This window comes from Alternaria triticimaculans, assembly GCF_023758025.1.
Source record: "Alternaria triticimaculans strain BMP 0046 chromosome Unknown scaffold_4, whole genome shotgun sequence".
Lineage (NCBI taxonomy): Eukaryota > Fungi > Ascomycota > Dothideomycetes > Pleosporales > Pleosporaceae > Alternaria > Alternaria triticimaculans.
Window position 1 is genome coordinate 1,134,896 of NW_026055961.1, and position 22,722 is coordinate 1,157,617.

General features: G+C 53.8%; 6 protein-coding genes across 6 annotated transcripts; 2 read left to right on the top strand and 4 right to left on the bottom strand.

Annotated features, from left to right (window-relative positions):
* Window positions 1-138: 138 nt before the first annotated feature.
* On the bottom strand, window positions 139-4,209 carry J4E78_003953 (uncharacterized protein; the record flags this gene model as incomplete). Its single annotated transcript, XM_049364585.1, has 4 exons — window positions 139-2,740; window positions 2,952-3,496; window positions 3,705-3,997; window positions 4,059-4,209. 4 exons carry the CDS (start codon window positions 4,207-4,209, stop codon window positions 139-141), a joined length of 3,591 nt encoding a protein of 1,196 aa, XP_049223663.1.
* A 2,302-nt stretch (window positions 4,210-6,511) lies between these two features.
* Window positions 6,512-12,113, bottom strand: J4E78_003954 (uncharacterized protein; the record flags this gene model as incomplete). The annotated part of the gene is made up of 10 exons (XM_049364586.1): window positions 6,512-6,748; window positions 6,801-6,920; window positions 6,970-7,564; window positions 7,616-7,663; window positions 7,715-7,805; window positions 7,915-11,410; window positions 11,461-11,838; window positions 11,896-11,922; window positions 11,992-12,012; window positions 12,069-12,113. 10 exons carry the CDS (start codon window positions 12,111-12,113, stop codon window positions 6,512-6,514), a joined length of 5,058 nt encoding a protein of 1,685 aa, XP_049223664.1.
* Window positions 12,114-12,842: 729 nt separating this feature from the next.
* Window positions 12,843-15,560, bottom strand: J4E78_003955 (uncharacterized protein; the record flags this gene model as incomplete). Its single annotated transcript, XM_049364587.1, has 3 exons — window positions 12,843-13,627; window positions 13,675-15,234; window positions 15,290-15,560. 3 exons carry the CDS (start codon window positions 15,558-15,560, stop codon window positions 12,843-12,845), a joined length of 2,616 nt encoding a protein of 871 aa, XP_049223665.1.
* An 898-nt stretch (window positions 15,561-16,458) lies between these two features.
* Window positions 16,459-17,493, top strand: J4E78_003956 (uncharacterized protein; the record flags this gene model as incomplete). Its single annotated transcript, XM_049364588.1, has 4 exons — window positions 16,459-16,541; window positions 16,592-16,632; window positions 16,679-16,754; window positions 16,803-17,493. 4 exons carry the CDS (start codon window positions 16,459-16,461, stop codon window positions 17,491-17,493), a joined length of 891 nt encoding a protein of 296 aa, XP_049223666.1.
* Window positions 17,494-17,966: 473 nt separating this feature from the next.
* On the top strand, window positions 17,967-19,680 carry MT2 (Sphingolipid C9-methyltransferase 2; the record flags this gene model as incomplete). Its single annotated transcript, XM_049364589.1, has 4 exons — window positions 17,967-18,068; window positions 18,163-18,649; window positions 18,700-19,451; window positions 19,501-19,680. The coding sequence occupies 4 exons, from the start codon at window positions 17,967-17,969 to the stop codon at window positions 19,678-19,680; spliced, it is 1,521 nt and encodes a 506-aa protein (XP_049223667.1).
* A 1,374-nt stretch (window positions 19,681-21,054) lies between these two features.
* Window positions 21,055-22,396, bottom strand: J4E78_003958 (uncharacterized protein; the record flags this gene model as incomplete). Its single annotated transcript, XM_049364590.1, has 2 exons — window positions 21,055-21,459; window positions 21,518-22,396. 2 exons carry the CDS (start codon window positions 22,394-22,396, stop codon window positions 21,055-21,057), a joined length of 1,284 nt encoding a protein of 427 aa, XP_049223668.1.
* Window positions 22,397-22,722: the final 326 nt, after the last annotated feature.

A 22,722-nucleotide genomic window follows, 5' to 3' on the forward strand; every position in this document is an offset into this window, starting at 1 on the left:
AGGCACGATCAGAGGGAACAGATGAACGAGTTTGAAGTTGAAATGGCATCCCAGCGCCGTAATTCGTTACTATCTAATCATGTCCATTCTTGGATTTCATAACTCTCATAAACAAAGCAAACTATCCAAGCGATATGCTCACTTGACGAGCTTGCAGACCAAGTCGCCAGAGTCGACCGAGTCACCCTCACGTACTGACAGACCGCTGACCTTTCCAGAGTGTGGTGCGGAGATGACCATCTCCATCTTCATGGCGCTCAGAATAGCAACTGGGTCACCCTTCTTGACCTCGCTACCATCGTGGACACGGACCTCAACCAGGACACCGGACATGGGTGATCCGACTTGGCTGCTGTCTGTGGGGTCGGCCTTGGGTCGCGAAACGTTCTCGATAGCCGCGTGTTGGTCCTCCACGGTGACGGTACGGGTCTCACCGTTCATCTCGTAGAAGACTTCACGCAGACCGGTCTGCTCGGATAGAGGACCGATGGCGAGGAGCTTGAGAATGAGAACCTTACCCTTCTCAAGTTCGACGTGGAACTCCTCGCCGATCTCAGGGCGCGACAAGAAGTAACGAGTGGGCAGAACGGAGAGATCTCCGTACTTGGTGGTCCACTTCTTGTAGTCCTCGAAGACCTTGGGGTACATGATGTACGATGCAACATCACACTCTGTGGCGTCACCCCACTTAGCCTTGAGGTCTGCCTTGATCTTGGGGATATCAACGGGCTCAAGGTAGAGACCAGGGCGCTTGTCCATCTTCCTTCGCTCACGGAGAGCTTGTGAGCGGAGGGGCTCGGGGAAACCACCGTATGGCTGACCCATGAGTCCCTCGAAGAATTCCAGAACAGAGGAAGGGAAGTCGAGTTGGTCAGCCTTGGCTAGGACGTCGTCGTAGGACAGCTTGTTGGAGACCATGAATTGAGCCAAGTCACCAACGACCTTGGAAGTGGGAGTGACCTTGACGATATCACCGAGCAAGTCGTTGGCCTGCTCGTACGCCTTCTTGGTCTGAGCCCATTGCTCACCAAGACCTTGCTGCGACGCCTGGAAAATCAAGTTGGTAAGCTGACCTCCGGGAATCTCGTGCTCGTAGACTTCGGGGTCGGGTCCGGTAAGACCGGCCTCGAAGGGTGAGTAGAGGAGACGAAGCTGGGCCCAGTATGCGTCCAAGTTACGGATCATGTGTGCGTCCAGGCCAGCGTCGAAGTCGGTGCCCTCGAGAGATGAGAGGATGGCACCCATGCTAGGCTGAGAAGTCATACCGGACATGCTGTCGATAGCGGCATCAACAGCGTCCGCACCAGCCTCAGCGCAGGCAACCATAGATGCGACACCGGTTCCAGCAGAGTCGTGAGTGTGAACGTGGATGGGCAGATCGGGGTACTTCTCGCGGATGGTACCAATCAAAAGACGGGCGGCACGGGGCTTAAGTACACCAGCCATGTCCTTAATACCGAGGATGTGCGCTCCCATCTTGACGATCTTGTCGACAACATCCAAGTAGTACTCCAGGTTGTACTTCTTCTTGGGGTTAAGCATGTCACCACTGTAGCACACAGTACCTTCAGCGACACCACCAGCCTTGAGGACGGCCTTGACACCAACCTCAAGCTGCTCGACGTCGTTCAGCGCATCAAAGACACGGAAGATATCGACACCGTTCTTCTTGGCCTGCTCACAGAAGTGGAAGATGGCGTTGTCGGGCAACGAGGAGTACGCAACACCGTTGGCGCCACGGAGCAGCATCTGGAATGGGATGTTGGGTACGAGCTTGCGCATCTTCCTAAGACGCTCCCAGGGGTCTTCGTAGAGGAAGCGCATGGCGACATCGAAAGTAGCTCCACCCCAGCACTCGAGAGCCCATGCGTTGGAGAAGGCATGGCTGGTCTCCTTGGCGATGTTAAGCAAGTCAACAGTTCGGACACGAGTCGCGAGAAGCGACTGATGGGCATCACGCCATGTGGTGTCCATGATCAAGCAACCCTTGTTGGCGCGAACGGCCTTGGCGAATCCCTCGGGACCGTCCTTGAGAATGACATTCCTCCATCCCTCGGTACAAGGCGCGGAGGTGTCGACCTTCTTGCCGTTGTTGTCGTGGATTGCTGGGATGGGGATAACGCCCTTGAACTTGGGCTCGCCGATCTGGCCCTTGATCTGACTGCCGTTGACGGCGAGATCACCCAGGTATGCGAGGAGCTTCTGGGCACGGTTCTGAGAGCCGATCAAGTCGAAGAGGGCGGGAGTGTCGTCAATGAAGGTTGTCCAGCATTGACCGTCGACGAAGGTGGGATGTGTGAGGAGCTTGATCAAGAAGGGAATGTTGGTCTTGACGCCGCGGATACGGAACTCAACTAGAGCACGCAGCATCTTTCGGCGGACGATCTCGTATGTAGAACCGCGGCAAGAGCACTTGACCAACATAGAGTCGTAGTGAGGGGTGATGATGGCTCCGGCGAAACCGTTACCACCGTCGAGACGGACTCCGTTACCACCGGCAGAGCGGTACACCTCGATCTTTCCGGTATCAGGCGCGAAGCTCTGAGCGGGGTCTTCTGTGGTGATTCGGCATTGGAAGGCAAAGCCTCGTGTGGAGATGTGGTCTTGGGTCAGGCCAAGCTGCTCGAGAGATGCGCCTGCTGCGATCTGGATCTGTGCCGCCACGATATCGATACCGGTGACCTCCTCGGTGATAGTGTGCTCGACTTGGATACGAGGATTAATTTCAATAAAGTAGTATCTTTTGAGAGTCAGCTAAGTTCTTTATGAATATAGTAGTGGTGTAGAAGTATAGTAGCACGTTAATCTCGAAAAAAACTGAGCACCCTGGCGACTACATCAAGATGAAATCTTGTAAAGTGGGTGACCTGACGTCGATGTAGGCTCCAGGGTGTTCCGTTTTCTTCTTCTACGAGGTGGTGGAGTGCAGTGGAATGAGATATACGACATACCGGTTTTGCTGGTCAACCAAGAATTCGGCAGTTCCGGCGTTCCTGTACTTGACACTCTGTGCAAGCCTGACAGCGTCGGCAAGGATAGCATCACGAGTCTCAACTGGGAGGTCCTTGGCGGGAGCAATCTCAACGACCTTCTGGTGACGACGCTGGACACTGCAGTCACGCTCGTAGAGATGGACGACGTTGCCCTGGTTGTCACCGAGAAGCTGGACTTCAATGTGCTTGGGCTTGTCGAGGAAGCGCTCGACGAAGACGGTTCCGTTACCGAACGCCGACTTGGCCTCTGAAGTGGCGCGCTCGAACGAGTCCTTGAGCGTCTCTTGCTCGCGTACTACACGCATACCACGGCCACCACCGCCGAAAGCGGCCTTGATGATGATGGGAAAGCCATACTCGTCGGTAAAGGCCTTGACATCCTCAAACTTCTCGACGGGTCCCGGGGTTCCTGGCACAACGGGGACGTTGCACTTGACGGCGAGTTTTCGCGCCGAGACCTTGTCGCCGAGCGCGTCGATGGTGTCGGGAGAGGGGCCCACGAACTAAAAGCAGAAGTAAGCATGAGTCGCATATTGCATGGGTAGGAAAAAAAGGCCATGGGCGCTGCGGTGATCGGCGCCGGGCTGCTTGGGGATCGGCCCCGCCAATGCCTCATCTCGCGCGGGAGCGATAGGCTCAGCAGCGGCTGATAGGCAGCGGCGACCCCTCCACGCAGCTCCGTCATAGCGTAAACAAAGCGGTAAAACTCACAATGAGGCCAGCCTTCTCGACGTTGCGCGCGAACTCTGCATTCTCCGATAAGAAGCCGTAGCCCGGGTGAATCATGTTCACGTTGTGCTCGACCGCGATCTTGATGATCTCATCGCCCGCCAGGTAAGCACCGACAGGCGTGTACTGGCCGCGGGCGCCAATCTCGTACGCCTCGTCGGCCTTTTGCCTGTGCATGCTGAGGCGGTCCTCATGACTGTAGACGGCCACGGTGTGCAGCGACAGCTCGTGCGCTGTTCGGAAGATACGGATGGGGATTTCTCCTCGGTTGGCAACTGGCAGAGCTGTTAGAGCGCCGAAGAGCGAGGAGTGAGCCATTGTGCTCGGCCAACGTACCCAGCAGCTTCTTCAGCTGCATGATGGAGCTGCTCGCACGCAGCTTGTGGTGGACTGAGTTCCTGTGGGGGTGGTGCTCGCCATGGTCCTCGTCGAAGTCGTTCTCGTCAATGGCCGACGAGGCGTTCTGGTCAACTGCAAGCGTCGTCATGCTGGATGACGGCTGTGTGGATTGGGGTAAGAGAGGGGGTAGAGGTAGTGAGAGAGAGGAGGAGAGGGGGAGGTCTGAAAGGCGCAGAAGAAGTAGGATACAGCGCCAATTTATTATGGTACCGACTATCGGATATCCAGGGTCTGCTACTTGCTACGACTCACTCGCTCAACCATGTGCAGAGCGCGAGTTTAATCCCAAAACAGATCCACACAGCCAAGCCAGATGGAAACACGCTGCAGAGACCCCGTCGGCCACCTGAAAAGCAACCAAGCTAACCATGGATAGCTGCATGCCACCACCTGGCCAGAGCTCCCTCGCGCGGGGAGATAATGGAGGGGCACTGACAAGGTTCGCCGACGGAACCACCCCGTGTGCGACACGATTGAAATTGTCACCGTCGTCACAGGCCCTGCCCCACCGCGTACCGGAATCTTAAACATGTATAAAACCTTTTTGCTCTACATATCCCACGCCCACTAAGCACGTGGGGCGCCTAGCCAAAGCCACACGCACCTCGTCCGGTGTCGTCGACGCTCAATGAAACCTTGACCGCTACCCACTCTGACCCCTCTGGCAACCCATTCGCGAGCCCATCCCATCTCCATCCCAGCTGCCAGAGCAGTGTCTACCGCATCGGAGAAAGCTCGGCATCGCGGAAAAATGTCGTGCTTATCCAGCGCTTTCCTTCGGCGTAGGTTCCTCTACCGAGCTCCTTATGGCCGTCGAGGGCAACCTCGCTATTTAACCTCGTTCACGGTATACTTTTCCGACCTTTGCCTCGCTTCGTGGCCGCGTACCTGCATGGCTGCGAGGAGTATTCGGAACATGGGTCTGAGCTATTACCGGCTGCGCATCACGCCCATGCGGTTCCGCCTCTCACCATGACAGATGGTTACGTAGATCTAGACTTGACTTGGCTATGAGCGACTCTTCGAAACCGGTGACGTTAGCTTACGATGGGGTCGTTTGAGGCATTCAGTGGCTGCATCTGGAAACATTACTCGTGTACTAGTCTTCCAAGATTGCTTGGCAAAGATCATGCACCTGCGATACGGAGCTTCAAACACTCGCTACTTGGCACATTGACGCCCGAACGGTTGAGCTAATTTATCCGTGGGCATACACAGAAACCTTTTCTTGGGTCACCACAGCCTGTCCTCGGGGTATCTGTTGTGCTTTCCAAGGTTCGATCAACGGTACATCGACATTTCGTGTATCACTGCATCGCATTGTGTCTCAGCTCGTCATAGCGATTATGCTATTCGAAAAGGACATAAAGTACTCGCTAAGTACCAAGGTTGAGAACAACTAAAGCCAACCTTGGAAGGCTCGCCATCGACACGTGACGAAAAACGTGTAGGTAGTGCAAAGTCTGGTTGCGTACTGTAGGAATTGGATCTTTGGTAACGGGGGTCTGCCAGGTCCGTCTCAAGTGGACCTCTTCGTTCTCAACCATGGTAGCACCTCGTACAAGAAGAAACCGAACATGTTTGCAGATTACATTAAAACAAAAACTTGCAAAGTAGGTGACCCAGCATCAACGTAGGCTCTAGGATGTTCGGTTTTTCCTAGATTAGCGTGGTACCACGCAGAGTCGAGGCCTAAGGATATGTGATACTCAACCACCAGCACCAATATAAAAAGGCCCGTGGAGGTATTCGCCCTGCGCAGCATTGATACGCTCAACCAGAAACAAGCTTTGTATTCGTAACGACTGGCCGAATCCACGCCTGCGCAAGTCCTCCTAGTAGTGAGTACCTCCAGGGTACGTTCGGATATCTCGTACAGTACACAATAAATGCATGTAGGAGCCGGGCATGTCCATAATTCTACAACCCGTCACTGCCCAGGACTCTCATTGGTGCGTGATGGTCGCAACAATAGTGACATCATGCTAGTATTGCGAATACTGAGACGGAAACGTGGTGTTAAGATCGTCAGTCATCATATTGACATACTAACGATTCATCAGGTGTGAGTACCTTCGTGATGCATGTCCAACTCCAGGGTGCAACATCATTGGGATCACAACACGCGAACATCCACAGCGAATACGAGATATCAGCGCAAATGAAGTGATTAACTAGAGTACAGAAGCCTGAAGATGTTCTATATGTGAAGCATCCAGACTAAGAGGCCACCTTGAACGCCTGTAGAGTACATTGCCGCAAACTGCCCAAAACCTATGAACCCTCCGTTCGCTTTTGCATGCTCCACCAATCATCAATATGTAGTGTGAAGAGAACCCTTGACTACCCCCATTTGCGGAGTAGCAAGCTCGTCTCCATTTGGACAGCGTCTAAAAGGGGCGGAAGCCTCCAGTTGGCTGCGGGGCAATGCCGTTGGGCTGTCCATAGGGACCTGGGGACGGGGCCGAAGTCATCGGACCCTGAGTGAGCATGAGACGCGAGCCAAGGATCGGAGTGTCGTCCTCCTTCTTCTGTTGCGACACCTCGCGGGTCTTGCGCTCCTCGTTGTCCTTCTTGAGCATCTCGAGAGCGGCCGTCTGTTGGGAGATGAGGTTGATCATGTATGGCTGGTGAAACGTTAGTGATTTGCAAAGCACACACGGAAGAGTATTTGCATACCATGGTGAAGTCGTGCAGACCGTTGCGCCATGACATCTCGAGAATGATGTCAGGGCGGAGGAGGTCGTAGCAGGCATAGAGCATACCAACGTAGCACTCGCGGCTGCCAATATCGACGAACTGTATTGCGGATTAGTGTGGTACTTGGTGAGTACAGAGACCAACTTACGTAGCGGAGCAGATCCTCAACGACATCGGCCTTGCCTGACATGGCAGAGGTCTCAATAGCGTCCTTGAACAACTTGTCCTGCTTGCTGAGAGTGATGGACTTCTCCCATCGCTTGTTCTTGCGGTAGATGTCGGCTGCGATTTGACGGAAGAACACCAGGTCGTGCTTCTCCAGGCGCTGGGCAAGGTCAACGGGATCGTAGTTGTCGTAGTTGTTGACCGAGTCGCGGAGTGTCTTGTAGTCCTCCTCTTCGATCAAGAGATCGTTGAGGGCGTTGTTAACCTCGCGCTTGTTCTGCGACTGGACGTTGAGGAGGAAAGGCTTGATCAGAGGAATGTTGTCAGATTTGACGAACATGCGGACAACACGGTTGACGTCGATTCGGGGAGTCAAAGCCTGCAGGAGGTCGGTCAGGAGAGTTGGCTGCTCCTCAAGGTAGAAGCCCAAAGCCCGGTAGTAGATCTCAACGTTAGTAGCCTTGGTGATGGTGTCCTTGAATGCTTGGTGCTCCCAGGCATCTGCGGCACGCTCCATCATGGCAAGGGCGGCGTTGTCCCACTCATCATAGTGGACGTAGAGGAAGATGAGTTCGGGCCTAGAAATATTAGAACCGAGTGGCACGAATGTTGTTCGCGATTGCACTCACCATAGATGGGCCTCCTCTGTTGCGCGAATCATCTTTGGAATGTTGATCCTATGGGCCGTCAGTTGAATGCAGATAAGCGAAGTTTACTCGAAAACCGACCTTGACCAGAAAAGACGCAAGTGCTCCATCACACGCTCGGGGTGGTACTTGGCTAGAGCCTCTCCAAGTGCGCTGAACATCCCCATGTGGGCTAGATTGACTGCGTTAGCATCTTGTACATAGTGTAGTTGTCACGGGTTATGATTGTTGAAGGGTTGAATTTTTTAACGGGACGGTAGTTGTCAGAGGGGTAAACTTACCGCGTTCCAATCCAAGACCAGCCTCGAGCAGGCTAATCAGCTCGTCGAAGTAGCCATTGCGCTCGTACTGCTTAACGAGATCGGTGAGCTCTTCGGCGTGGACGATCAGGTTGAGACCGCAAATCTGGGCGAGACGGAATTCCTTCTTCGCGACGCAGGCTTCGTTGACTTGCTTCCAGACCTTGACGGAGTTGGCCTTCCTGGCACACTCGACAGCAGCTTGGTAGTCCTCCAGGTGCACAAGAGTGGTTGCAAGCTTCGCCCAGTTCGAAATGCTAGTGAAGAAGATCTTGGCCGCCTCATGGTAACCCTCCTCGTAAGCCTTGTCACCTGACGCTTCAACATCTGCAACGTTGGTGGCGCGGAGAAAGTCCTCGAGCTCGGGTAGTTGGTTGGTACGAGCGAAACAGAAAGCCAAGGCGGTGTCGACGGGTACCTCACGAAGAGTCTTGCGAGCCATTCTCAGGAACTTGATCAAGTCTTCGTCCTTGCCAGCGTGGGTAGCAATCTCAATGACTTCCAGGTAGTTGGATGCATCTCCGGCACGGATGTAAGATTCGATTGAGTCCGTGACACGAAGACCGTCCAGCTGTGCCTTGGCGACCCTGCTCCACACCTCAGGCGTGTCAACCCTGTCAGCATATTCATATGCTCGATCAATTGAAACAATGTGCTCAATGAGGACGTTGGCAGCCTCGACGTGGTTCTCGTGCTTCTTGAAGATCTCGAAGGCCTCGTCGTACATGCCGACCTCGATACATTGCTGGGCAATGTCCTCAGGGCTGTACTGATCGAGTTGCTGGATGTAGTTCATAACTCTACCGCGATCGGACTTGCAGGCAGTGAGCATCAGCAAGTTCTGAAGGGACGGGTTATCACTGAATGTAGTTGGCTCCAAGATAATCTTCTCCAGCAGGTCGATCAGCTCAGCAGGCATGTCACCAGTGATGAAAGCCTTCACAGCAACAGAGACCTTGTCTGGATCGGTGGACGAAGGAACAGCCGAGGAAGTGACTTGGTCTACGAGCGATCGGCGATGGATGTTGTTAGGACTCAGGACATAATCCCAAACCTCGGAATCGGCTCGCTCCAGAAGGTAACGTGCTTGGGCCTTGAACATGGCGTTCTCGTTGGTGATATGAATCAGCTCAAGGTCATTCTGTCCCTTGCTGTAGGCGATGAAAGCCAGGTTGGGGTCACGCTTCTCGCAGTACTTGCCAACGGTGAGAGTGTCGTATTGGTCGTTCTCCTTCAGGAACTTCTCCGGGTTGTTGTTGGAATCGATGTAGATCTTGGCCAAGGCATTGTAGACGGCTTGCTGCTGGTTGCCACTTGCAAGTGTCTGCTCCAAGAACGGGAGAAGAAGCTTCAATCGGTTTCGCGACTCAACCTCGGCAACCAACTCATCGATTGGAATCGACGACGGCGTTACTGAAGCCAGAAGGCCCTTGATGATGCTTTCATCGCAGTCCACATCGAGCAGACCGCCAACGACAGCCGGTGTCCTGGCAGGGTTGACCCTCTGAACGTAGACTTCGATAGACTTGAACTGCTGCTTCTTGTAGAGGTACAGTACAAGATCGTGGATGAAGTTGAAGCGGTCGCAGACAATAATCAGAGGAAGCTGTTCCGTGAGGTTGGCCTCCTTCAAGAAGTTCTTGACCTTTTCTCCATTCAAAAATTGACTCTCTCGGCAGATACGCTCAACTTCGTTGAGTTGGCCCATAGTGGTCGCAGCCTCGATGTACTTGAAGTGAACGTCGGGATCTTCGCTGACGTTGACAATGGAACCCAGGAAGAAGTACAGACCCTCCGCGGTACGGTGCTTCTCTAGCAGATCGATGATCTTGGTGGCGCCAAGCAGATCAGAGTACTTCTGGGCGATGCGAATGACAGCTTGAAGGTTTTGGCGGATGTTGGTAGTGAGCATGGCGTCCAAGCACTCAAGCGACAGCTCGACTGTGAGCTGACCGAAGTAGTTGATGAGCCACTCTTCTGGAAGCTTGTCGGTCTGAACAATGATACGCTTGATCGCGGCTGGGTCATCATTGTGTTCCAGAGCACGAGTAAGCAGACCAGCGTTCTCGCAGAGCTGAGCGATGCGCATCTTGTCGTAGTGGTGGAACATTTCATTGCCCAGGATAGCATCTGCGACCTGAGGGGCATTGAGCAAGTTCATCTCGAGGAGCTTGGTCTGCATGTGGCCCTCTTCGGGTAGATCGTTGGAGAGAACATCCAGGAGGAAAGCGGTTGCCTGTTGGATCATGCCCTGTGACTGGAAGATGTCGACAACGCGGTCGATGCTGATCAGTGGGCCACCTTCGTTCTTCGCTAGCTGAGAAGCAAACTCGGCTCCCTTCTCGGCATTGATACGAACAACGTGCTGAAGCAAGACGTTGTAATCGGGTGTGTAGCCAACGCCGTTGCAGTACTGCAGGATGAGATCGTAGTGGCCGAGCTCCGCGAGCGCTGCGACAACCTTTTGGGATACGTTCGCCTCCTTGTAGATGGCCAAAGCGAGGTTCAGATCGTGGGGTTTGGCGAGATCACCGAGCTCCTCTGAGCAGTGAAGCTTGCCTTCCTTCTGCCACTTCTCGATGAGGTGCTTGCGGCCCTGAGCGAAAACAGGACGGGCCAACTCCAGAGTTTCCTCCTTGTTTAAACCACCCTTGTCTAGTAATTGACCAAAGTATTGTAGCAGAGTGGTGATCTGACCAGGTTGGTTGGGAACCTGGCGCAGCCTGTTGATCGTGTTCATTGTGCGGAGGAAGCCCCGGGGCGAGTTGGCAGCGACCTTTGCGGCTTCCGCGAAGTTTCCCTGGGACATGAGCGTCTCGAATCGCTGGGAGTAGAGCTGATCTGCGCCTGGAAGCCCGCCCTTGGAGGCAAGCTTGTACGCAATTTCAGCACACGCCGGGTTCTCCATGATGTAGGGAATCAGGGTGTCTTCCCGAATGGTTGTGTGCAGAACCTGTCCGCGCTTGTTGATGACGACTACACCAGTGCCTTCGTCATCTCGCGCCGTTGTGAAGACTGTCTCCTCAGATATCCGGTTCAGGAACAGAGCGGTACCGGTCTCGAGGTCGTGAAGGTGAATGAAACCGAACTTCGTAATTACGATTAAAATGCCGTACTTTTGCGCGATATGGATGCCGAGCGGGAAGTCACCAGTACCCTCGGCGGGCCAGTGGATCGGAATGAGGCGCTTCGGGAAGGCTGGGTTTGCGGCGTTGTGGTCGACCTCGACGATGTTGATCTTGGCTTCTCCAGATGAAGATTTCACAGCGAAGGCGAAGATCTTCGTGTCGGTTGAGGCGCCATCAAGACGGAGTGTGCCAAAGGTAGCAGCGTGACCCTCGAGGGGTTGGCTAACGTTCCTCGCCTTGGAGAAGAGCTGCATGTTTCCACGAATGCCACCGGCGGGGTTCGATGTGATACCGACCAAGCAAGACCAGCTCTCGTCATCGTTGGTAACGTAGTTGATGATCTGGTTGTTCTACACAGCGGGTTAGATGCGATTGGCGCTGAATGGCCCAGTTCACATACCTCGAGCTGTTCTTGGCGATCGAAGATCTTACGCGGCGCAACAGCGTTCTTCGAATCAAGCACATCCCAGTGGTATACGGCCTTTGTGCTGACTAGCGCAAGTGTCGTCTGGCTGATCCACCTCCAGAATTGGATGTCCTCCTGATGGCTGTAGGTCTGCAGACGCTCTTTGGTCTCGAGGTTGAACAGCTGCAGTGTCCGGCCTTGTGCCTTGAGAGCGATGATGGGCTCAGTCAAGTGCATGATGGCGCTGTCGGCGCGAATCGGTCTCCGGATGACATTGTTGGTGTTCTTGAGGTCGATGATGACGGTCTCGGCGGGCGCGTTGGCTTCGTTGTTGACCTGGCGCACGCAAACGTACTTGTCGGACTCGAGTGTCTACGGTGGCTGTTAGCATAACTTTGTCGTGTGCATACACCTTGTGGGATTACGTACGCAGTTTTGCCATGATATCGATGCCGGCTGGACTATGTGTTAGCTGAGGTCCTTGGTTGCCTTGTTCGCGGAAAGCGAGGCCTGGGACCAACGTACGAGAATGTTGAGGTTCGTAAGCTGTCAATTGTTAGCTTCAAGCACTATGGCATGCAAGGGTCTGATGCGGCACATACCAGCGTCGGCTGAGTGACGTGCAATGGCACCTGTCGCTGGGCCATGTTTGCGACAGTCCAGCTCCAAGCTCACCGGGGTGAGAAAGCGCGCAAGAATCGGGTATCGGAAGAAAAGGAAGAAGTAGACCCAGGTGCACAACTCCAGAAGCGCGTGATAGGAAATGAGAGACGGTCGTATAAGGCGGGGTCGGGGTCGTGGAGGGTGATGCTGTTCGAGAAAGGAGCTCCTGGTGTTGTTTCCACATACGCTGGTTCGCCCTATGCTTGGCAAAGCTCCCGATTAGGTAAAACCCAATTGTGGCAGCTTTACCCAATGACGTTTGCTGCAGCGACCAATCCCGAGTACGCTCACTTTCCACGCCAACGTTTTTGATGCCTTTACCACGTTGGCGAGAAGTTGAAGGGAATATCTCGTCTATCGCACCTTGAATTAGCATTCAGTTCATCATTTCGCGTGTTCGTACAACAGCAAGTCGTGGGGCTAAGTGACGCGGGAACCCGTAGTTCCCCGGCGCGTCTCCGCGCATTGAGCATGAGAACAAAACGCGAATTCCACATTGATATCTCTGGACAACCTTCAAGATGACCCCAAGAACTTCAAGACAATCTCATACAGAGTAAGACATTACATTATACATCAAGGCCATGCTTGTGCTTCCGATACCATCGCAGACTACTCGCACTGAACGTAATCCCAAACATAGCAACCATTACAACCTTCAAATCAAGCATGGCAGATACGAAACTCATTTCCTTGTCTGATCATCACAAGGCCTACAATCCCACTTCCTGGAACTTTGACTCTCGATTTGGACTTCCCTTCCTGGCCTTCTCTGCATCCGAGCCAAATGCTGGGGGTGGTGCCAGGGCTTCATCGAAATGGTCACGCGCTTCCTCGAAGCTCTCGCCAGCAGATGTCGCTGTGGCCCCGCTTACAACACGTTCTGCAGACCTCCCACGTGCCAAGCTGAATTCATCTTCATCGCCAGACAGAGATGAGACGTCTGAATAGCGTTCTTCCTTGACGACACCAACGTGAGGAACATACGAAGGCTCAACATGACCCAAGTCCTTTGGGCGATCGGCCTCACCAGATATGCGGCTGTCTATCGATTCACGAGCCGGTTCGCTAGCGCTCTTTGAAGAGAGAGATTGAGACTGGGGTTGCGAGACGGAGTTTCGGAGAGTCGCGCCACCGATGAAGCCAGGCTCTTGTTCTTTGGTAGTACCTTCGGTCTCTGCCGCAGGAGAATGCTTGGAACGCCTCTTCAGTTTGCTCAAGAGTGATTTGAACCCCTTGGAGGATCCTTGGGACGTCGACGAGGTTGGATCGGCCGAATCATGCTCTGGTATAGGGTGAGCTTCTGTAAGCTCTGCCTCTTCGTACAGATCCTCGTTGTCGCGTGGAGTTTCATTAGCCACCACTGCAGGTTCAGTCGTGGTGATCTCTTTTGATTTGCGTTGTTCTCCTGCAGTCTTGGTCTTCTCAGCTTCCTTTGCCTGCTTCGCTGCTAGTTTCTCTTCGGCAGCCCGCGCTTTGGCAGCCCTCTTCTCTTCCTCTGTCAGAAGTTAGTATTGTGAGAACTATGCGATGATGAACACGTACCCCTGCCCTGCTTCTCCTCTGCCTTGATCTCGGCGGCACGCTCTTTCTCCGTTCGGATGCGGCGCTTCTCTTGCTCCTGGTCAAGTCGGCGCTCTTCCTCCTCAGCACGTCGTCTCTCGTCCTCGGCACGGCGCTTATCCGTCTTCTCGGTGATCTCGTCCAATGTAGGCTGAATCCTCGCCTGGGCAATAGCATCAATGTCTCCTTGGTCCATCCATTTACCGTTACCGATGTGTACCCTTCCGTGATTTTCCATACGGGTTTCAGAGTTGGCTAGGGCTCGCTGTCGCGCCTTCTCATCCCAATCGTCCACCATTGCGGATGACATCTTGCCAGTCTTATCGTAGATCTGCTTATCCATGCCCTGCATTTGAGCTTGTACCTTGCGCTGTGCTGCAGCAAGCAGGGACTTGCGGTCGTTCTCGCGTTTCTTTGCATCGACATCAGCCAGCTGTTTGTTGAATTGGTCCATCTGCGAGCGAATTCGTCTTGAGCGGAAGTCGTCTTCGTCAGAATCCGAATCTTGCGCAGGAGCTGTCTCGGAAGCACTGTGCGCGCGGTTGCGCCCACGCCGCATAGAGAGCTTCGAGCGTGTCGGCTGGTCGTAGCCGTAGTAGCTTCGGTAAGCAGCGTTCTCGTCGTATCCTATCTTGGATAGTCTTTCTTGTGCGAGCTTCTGCGCAGCCTCCTGGATCCCGATATAGCGCATAGCTTGCTGCTTGATGTCGGCCTCGCCAGTCGCGGGCTGCTGACTATGGGCTGCCGTGGCTCCTGTACGGGCAATGGACTGGCCTGATGCGCCATCAATGTGTTGCTGCTGCACATCGTAAATCTTCTTGGCCATGGATATGGCGGAAGCTCGAAGGGCATCGTTATGCTTCTTTTCTTCCGTCTCTAATGCAACTGGTGGAGCGCTCGTGTACATATCGCGCGAGATGCTCTTCGCATGCTGGATACGTGCGGCTTCCATAGCACCATAGCCGCCGCGACTGGAGTCAACAGGAGCTGCTTGAGGTTTGGCCCGGGTCGATGCACTGTGGGCAAGCGTTGCTGCGCCCAATGCATTCCTTGCAGAGTTCTTTGAGTCTGGATACAGCGGCGCAGTGGGTGGGTTTGATTGAGCGCGCTTGCGTCTTGATGCCGAGTGGGCGTCGGTGGCTGCAGTAAAGGCATTCTTTTTGCCCTGGTCTGTATATCCGTAATCCACGTCTGCGCTGGGTGCTGCCTTGCGCATAGCGATGGTAGCAGCAGAATGACCATCAGCACTAGCTTCAGGCTGCCATAGGTTCAGCTTTCCGCCATCTCTATGGGCGAGAAGCGCGGCCTTTGAGCCTGCTGCGCTTGCTTCTGGCTGCCACATGGGCGCCATCTTGTAACCGTTTGCGAGCAACGCAGCCTTGCCTGCCGCGGAAGATTGTTCGGGTTTCCACCACTCCGGGCTCTTCTTGTTCTGGTTGGCGAGTAATGCGGCGGCTCCGGCAGAGGACTGTGTGTCAATTCCCACCACGGGGTAGCTGGGAAGGTCTTGGGCTTTTGCGTATTTGAGGCTCGTTGCAGCGCCTGTGGATCTCTGTTAGGGTATGATGTAATGCGGCAACCACAACATTGCACTCACTGGCCGACGAGAGCTTTCCGTCTGCTCCGAGCGGATTGATGGGTTTCGACACGTTTGCTTTGGCAGGGCTACCGTGGTTGTGCGAGTAAAGCGCCGCTGCCGACGCCTGGTTTTGCAATGCGCTGTGCTTTGGATGCTGATGCGCGGATGGGTCAGGGCAACGCATGTTCGTCTCGGCGGAGGATCGCGGTGGAGCCGCCTGTTCCGATTGCTTCAAGGGTCTGCTGTCAGACGCGGGGGGCGCGTCCGTGGTAAGGGCTGTCGTCGCCATTGCGAAAGAGCGGGTCAAAGCAAGACGTGAATGTGTCAGGCGCTGCTTCAAGGGCGATCACGAGAAATAAGAGGGAAAGGCAAACGCCAGCTAGGGTCACACACAGCGGCGCCCTTCATGGCTAAAATGACGAGAGGACGGCGATGATGTCATATCAACCTTGAGCTCTACCTAAGCCTGTGGAGGATCGCCGTAAGGGTGCGTTCCGCGTCGAAATCTCACACTAGCCTTACCACTCCAGGCCTGGTTCTAGCCTGAGCCCGACATAGCCTTGCCTGTCCTGACTGAAGCCAGCGACGGACTCTCCGAAGCAGTCAAATCATGCACCAAGTGCGCCGAGGGTTCACCTTGTCTGTCAGCACCCTGGTGCACATCTGAAGATCGTAGCCCTGCGTCGAGCGAACGAAGAACATCAGCGTACAGAACGTTACACTTGGCATTGTGGAACATAGCGGCACGACATGCAAGGAACAAACTGAACAGGCGCTTCACCGTCTAAACGACCACAAAAACTGAAATTCGCAAGTATCCCAAGGTGATGTAGAGTTCTGAGAGGTAGGTGTTCAAATTGCCCTTGCACGCCGTGGTGGCCAGGTTTCTTTCTTCAAATGTATGCACAGGCGACGGATATTTCCAGACGGTGTCGTGATTAGGTTTGCTGATCGCAACAGCGCAATCCGGATATCAAGTGAGCTACGAAGATGGCGCGCTTCCATCCTGATTGCTGTAGTGATGTACTTCCGTCTACCGGTGCGTGTTGGTTTCAGCGACAAGCTCGGGAGACAAAGCCGGGTTAGATGCGGTTAGTGTGAACTGACTACGTCACCGAGTTTTAACACTCTATCTTGATTCAGCAGATAGCTATACCACCAATTTTAGTCTGTTAGCTGTAGTAAACATGGCTGAACTGCAAACGCCACTCAAGAGTATCTTGAACTTTCGCGATGTCAGCCAGTTTGTCAATGAAACAACAGGAACTAGGTAATCCACAGAAGCGCCTTGAGATTTGTCTTGCGCTGACCGTGCTGCAGCCGTCTAAGGAACGGCTTACTGTTCCGAAGTGCACGACCTGGTGCGTACCTCCCACACATGCCTTGGCGCGAGGTTGACTTTTGAAGATGAGGCCTCTTTCCAAGACAGGCAAAGATTGCTGAAGGAATATGGCGTGAAGAGCATCATCGATCTACGAACGAAGTAGGTAGACGCGACGCTCAGGAGCTGATATCGTGTTGACCGGCGCAGAACAGAGCATATTGAACAGGCGCAAAAGCACGATGCAAGAATCAAAGCCTCAGCAGCAGTCCCTCAAACCAACGACGACGCAGCGGAGCCCCTCAAGATACCCGGCATAATCTACCACGAAATCAACTTCAATGGCTCGGCCTTCTCGCGCATGTTGCTTTCGAAGCTCACATGGCTTGAGTTCTTCAGGCTCGCAGGCCTCATGATTGTCGGCTACCGCAAAGATGCGATCAAAATCTTAGCTCCTCACATGGAAGACATGGGTCTCATCGGACTGGCCGAGCAGTCGCTGGACGTGTGCACCCGCGAAGTCACACAGGTCTTTGATGTATTAGGAGAAGAGAAGAACTGGCCAGTTTTGGTCCACTGCACGCAGGGCAAGGACCGAACCGGGCTCATAGTCATGCTGGTCCTGTTGCTCCTCGGTGTGGATCAAACCACTATCGACGAAGACTATCGCCTATCCGAGCCAGAACTCGAGCCAGAGAGGGAGGGAAGGCTGAAAGAGATGGCATCAATTGGTCTGACTGAGCAGTTTGCGATATGTCCCCCGGACTTGGTAAGCCATGTAAACTCCTATATGGTCGAGAAGTACGGCAGCGTGGAGAAGTACCTGGAGAAAGCCGGTGTGGCCAAGGAGAAGGTGGACTTTGTTAGGGGGAAGCTACTAGCGGACGTGTCGAGGTCCTGAGCGTGCCCCGCCTATGCTAGAACCAGGCTTGGCAAATCTGAAAATTGTTCCCATTTGGACAAAGTTGTCGTTAATCTTGGTGAAAACAAAGGGTCCTCAGATCATACACGTGTATGGCCGAAGAAGGAACGAGCCTACATGTTGGTGAGAAAGCCTATCGCGTAGACTAGAATTCATGGCAAGATACTGGACGTTGAGGTGTGGGTGATTGTGACTTTCCGCCCCACACGCCTTATCAACAAGGCAGAGTTATGCTGGCAATGTTGCAACGTATGTCGCGCCAATCCATGGGAGTCGCCGTCGGTGTGCTGGGAATGGTCTGAAGCTAGGCTACGAGTCGACCTCCTGCAGGGCCAGTGCAGGGGGGCAGGCGCAACCCCAGTGCGTTCGCTTAGTAGATTCACCGCCGTTAAAGGCTCGGGATCCCAACACGTTTACCTCCCATCTTGCAAAATTGCTCCGCGGTACGCAAGATGAGCAGCAATACCTCTGAGGAGAACTTCGAGTGGGTTGAGACGCCGCCGGCGCCCTCGCCCACGACGCCCGAGTTCGACTGCGGCGTCAAGACGACATCGGTATGTGGTTGCATGTAGTCAATTTAACGAGCACCCCACCAGCCATTGAGCGTCAACACCGCGGGCCCGTAAGCTGACATCTGGCGATCAACAGTACCCGACCATTGCGAATGCTCCTCTGCCCGCAGAAGGTTCCGGTCGCGATTCGTTCAACAACTATGCCCTCATCTCGCTGTTGGTGGGCGTCCCCGCCTACATCACATGGAGCTGGGGTATGGGCTTCAAGACATGGGTTTTCCTCGCCCTTGTCCTCTTCCTCCCCATTCTAGGTCCCTTCTGGTGGCTCACATCTGAGTTCGCGCCCCGCAAGAACGAAAAGGCCAAACTGCCTGGCAAGCCCATTGAGCACTACCTCAAGTTCAACAAGCCCGAGGACCGCGACGCATACTACGGCAAGAAGCAGATCCCCATCGAGACGTTCCAGGAGAAGTACTTCGACGGCGAGGTAGAGCTCAATGGCGACATGCTCGAGATCCTCGAATGGCGCCACGACTGGTCCAAGCCCCGCTTCACACTTGGATTGATCAAGCACTTCCTGTTTGGCATGATTCCCGAGATGATCGTCCACTCCAGGTCCCAGGGTACGTGTCTAGACGATTTATCGACTGATGATATGCTGACCCCGCTTCAGACGAAGAACAGGTACGCGACCACTACGACCGCGGTGACGACTTCTACGGCTGGTTCCTCGGCCCACGCATGATTTACACCTCCGGTATCATCTCCGACATCAACACCGAAGAGAGCCTCGAACAGCTCCAGGACAACAAGATGTCAGTCGTCTGCGAAAAGATCGGCCTGAAGAAGGGCGAGAAGATGCTCGACATTGGCTGCGGTTGGGGAACCCTCACCAGGTTCGCCTCCGTAAACTACGGCGCTCACGTCACTGGTGTCACTCTCGGTCGCAACCAGACTGCTTGGGGCAACAACGGCCTTAGGAAGTCTGGCATCGAAGAGAGCCAGTCCAACGTTCTTTGCATGGACTACCGTGATATTCCCCTTCCTCCTGGTGGCTACCAGAAGATTACCTGTCTCGAGATGGCCGAGCACGTCGGTGTCCGCCACTTGAGCTCCTTCTTCCGCCAAGTTTACGACATGCTCGACGACGATGGTGTCTTCTTCCTCCAAATCGCTGGTCTCCGTAAGGCTTGGCAATTCGAGGACTTTACCTGGGGTCTCTTCATGAACAAATACGTCTTCCCCGGTGCCGACGCTTCTACTCCCCTTGGTTTCGTCATCGACACGCTCGAGGGTGCTGGTTTTGAGGTCAAGATGGTCGACACCATCGGTGTACACTACTCTGCTACTCTCTGGAGGTGGTACCGCAACTGGCTCGCCAACAAGGAGAAGGTTGTTGCCAAGTACGGCATTCGATGGTTCAAGGTAAGCAACGGGTCGCGTACTTATATTGCTAGATGCTAATCATATCCAGATCTGGGAATACTTCCTCGCCTACTCTACGATCGCCTCCCGCCAGGGAACTGCCACCTGCTTCCAGATCACTTGCGTCAAGAACCTCAACGCTGTCCACCGCATCGACGGTATCAACACCCAGTTCAGTCTGTCTGCTGCGCTCGCTGCTAGCAGGGCGAAGCTGTCCAAGGCGCAGTAAGCTTCACGTGTAACGATGTGTCCGATTTCGCCTAGTATCGTATGCATAATACAGCACGAGTACGAAAGCAGAGGAAACATATAAGACGGCTTTCAGGATCTACGAGAAAGAGACGTGGGGGTGGTTGAAATAGGAGCTGAAGTATGATGGTAGTCAGTGGCCGAAGCCGTTGGTTTGATACAGCCCACAGGGTTTGATAACATTCATGAACATGAGAGTATGCACACTCATGGAAGGATTATGTATCTTGAGAAAGCATAAACGAACGTTACGCATCTCACTGTCTGTCCCATGCTGACGTTTCGTAATGAGTTTGAAAACACAAGCCACACTGGCGTCTCCACTCCAACGACCGATTCTGCTTGATGCGTTTGATTCTAGCTGCTATTCTATGGACGCAAACTATTCCCAATTGTGTTTCTTCTCCATTCGGGACCGCGGGTTGTCCCCACGATACCTTTACTTTGACTCATATTCCCCACTATCGTACCCTCATCTATGACCAACTTCCAATATTCACAATTATCCCCAACTTTTACCAACTACAATTACTTACCAATTCCAAAAATTCCCATCAAAACAGATCACCAAGGGTAAGCATCACCGCGCAACCACCCCTGTTCTACAGTAAAACTAACAGCCCTACCGTGGTATGGTCTAGTGGTATGACGTCGCGTTGTGGCTGGCGGACAACTTAGCTTGTCCCGATCCAGATCCGCGCCAGCCTGGGTTCGAGTACGTTTGAACCTCCTAAATTGAGTCGGTTTACTGAGACATTGTTCGCTAACATGTCTATAGTTCCCAGTACCGCCAATTTGCGACACTTCTTTTTTGCCAATTTTTTTGCTCGTCCCTTTCCCTCGCTTGAGTGCTTGGTGAGCATTAGTTCATGGGAGAAATGATGACCTTTGCTCTCTTTTTGCTTTTAAGTTATGCAGTTGTAGTGTTTGCTACTCGTGTGGAAGTATGGATTGGGACTTAGCGCTTCTGGTAGCATTTTAGGATTTGATCTTTATTCTGTGCATATTCTAACAAAACTCCTATTCTACTTTAGAGGTTCGAGGCTGAGATCTATAAAGACCTATCGTATTTGAGTCTTATCGCAAGTACAACTTCTAGATGCTCACATTACCAGCTATGATGTGTGACTCTAGTCAAGTAAGGGCACGAGAAGACGGAGACATGATCAGTGAGCAGTACTGTCACTTGATGATAACGGTAAATGGCATGCAAAGCTTCACGTGAAGCCAATAAATTTGATCCATGCCGGACGCCCCATACCGTCCAGAAAGTCTAGCAATACCCCAACACGCCGTAGTTACGCAAGACTGCAACGTGATCTCCGTGGCTTTCACGCCTCTATAACAACAATTTTCACCTCTTCCACCCACTTTCCTCCAGCACAGCTAGCCTCCTGCCTATACTGCCAAAGCACACACAACTGCAAAAGAGAACACTGCCCACCCACGTCACCACAGCCAGGTTCTCGTAGCTGATCATGCCAGCGAACAGCTCTGGTGTAACGACCGGTGCTGGCCTGCCTTTTACATGTGTATGACTGCCCATGGAAGGAACTTGTGTAGCGTTTGTTGTTGCTGGTAGAGACGGCGAGGGAAGGACGTCGGGGTTCGAGAGGAAGATGAAGGATGTGAGGATGGACGTGACGGTGAGTGAAACGGAGAGACCGGGTTTCGAGCGATCGAGTATGTACCAGAGAGCTGGGTTAACGAGGGCGAGTGTTAGGGTGAGTTGAAGGGTTGATTGCCAGGGGAGACGGCGCTGTGGGAGAGTGTTAGTTAGGGTCGATGTGTGTAGTCAAGTACTTCATGAGACTTACGATAGCGAACGCGATTCCTACAAAGGCTGCTACGCTCCTTACCACATCATTGATTTGCTCGCTGATGGGTGAATCGTGCGTCTCCGTCTCCTTGTCTCCATTCTCGTCCTCTCTCCGCTGCGCATCCCACACGAGATCAACGTATGGTAGCAGACTTCCCAGGGCAACCCCGAACAACCCCCAGGTGGCAAGGTAGGCCTGGCTCTTTTGATCAACGCCTTCGACGTGGACAGCTGCCAACTGTCTCGTCTCGTGCAGATGCGAGACAATGACTCCGTAGATGACGCCAAAGACGTATAATGCTACGAGCTTGCCCAGGATCACGACGTATTTCCAGACGCCGTGGCGCGGTTGCTTAACCGAGTGACTCCTCCGCCTTCCTTCGACTTTGCCCATAGCGGACCCTTTCCTGGCCTGTGTCTTCAAGCTCAGTCCGCCATCAGGACTTCCCATGCCCGTTTCCCAGGGCTGGAAGCCCATGGCCGTGTGTGCGGGGGTCTCGGCGCCAGTGCCCCAGGGCGTTTCCGCCGTGCTGAGTTCACCCGCCGTGTTCGCGCCCGTCTCGTCGTATATGCCGGATAGCGTGCTACTCGTCATGTTCAAGTAGCTCTTGTTCCGCGGCGGCGGCCCCCTCTCCCTCTCCTGGTCTTCCGAGTCATCGTCGCGCGAGTTGAAGGTCCTGAGTAAGCGCGCATTGAGCTGCGCGAGGAAGTCAGACGATCTCCGGTTCTCGGTCGCGCTCGGGGGCGTGGCTTGTGAAAAGGCGTGCGTGGGCGAATCGGCCGTGTCGTTATGTGATTCGAAGTTGCGACGCGGGATGGGGCGGTAAATGTGCAGCGGAGGTGGCGCCGCTCTCGCTTTCGAAGGGTCTTCTTCCATAGCCGTCGCGCTTCAGTTCCGTCCTGGGCAGGGTCCCGCAAACTTCGTTGTCGTGTCGACCGCTGCAATGTATGCTTGCAATTACAATACGGGATAAAAGTAATACCAACAGCGAGCGTAAAGAAGAAAAGACAGACGCGCTACCAGTCGCCGCACAATCAGATGCGCGTACTCGTATAACTGTTGCGGTGTTAGCACGCGAGGGCAAGTTGAACTCTAAACCCCGAGTCAGTGCACGTGAACCTTGAGCGTGTGCTGGCCTTATACCGGCATAATACTGGAGCCTCGCAAACATACCTCGTATAGGCAATCAAAGCAATACTGAG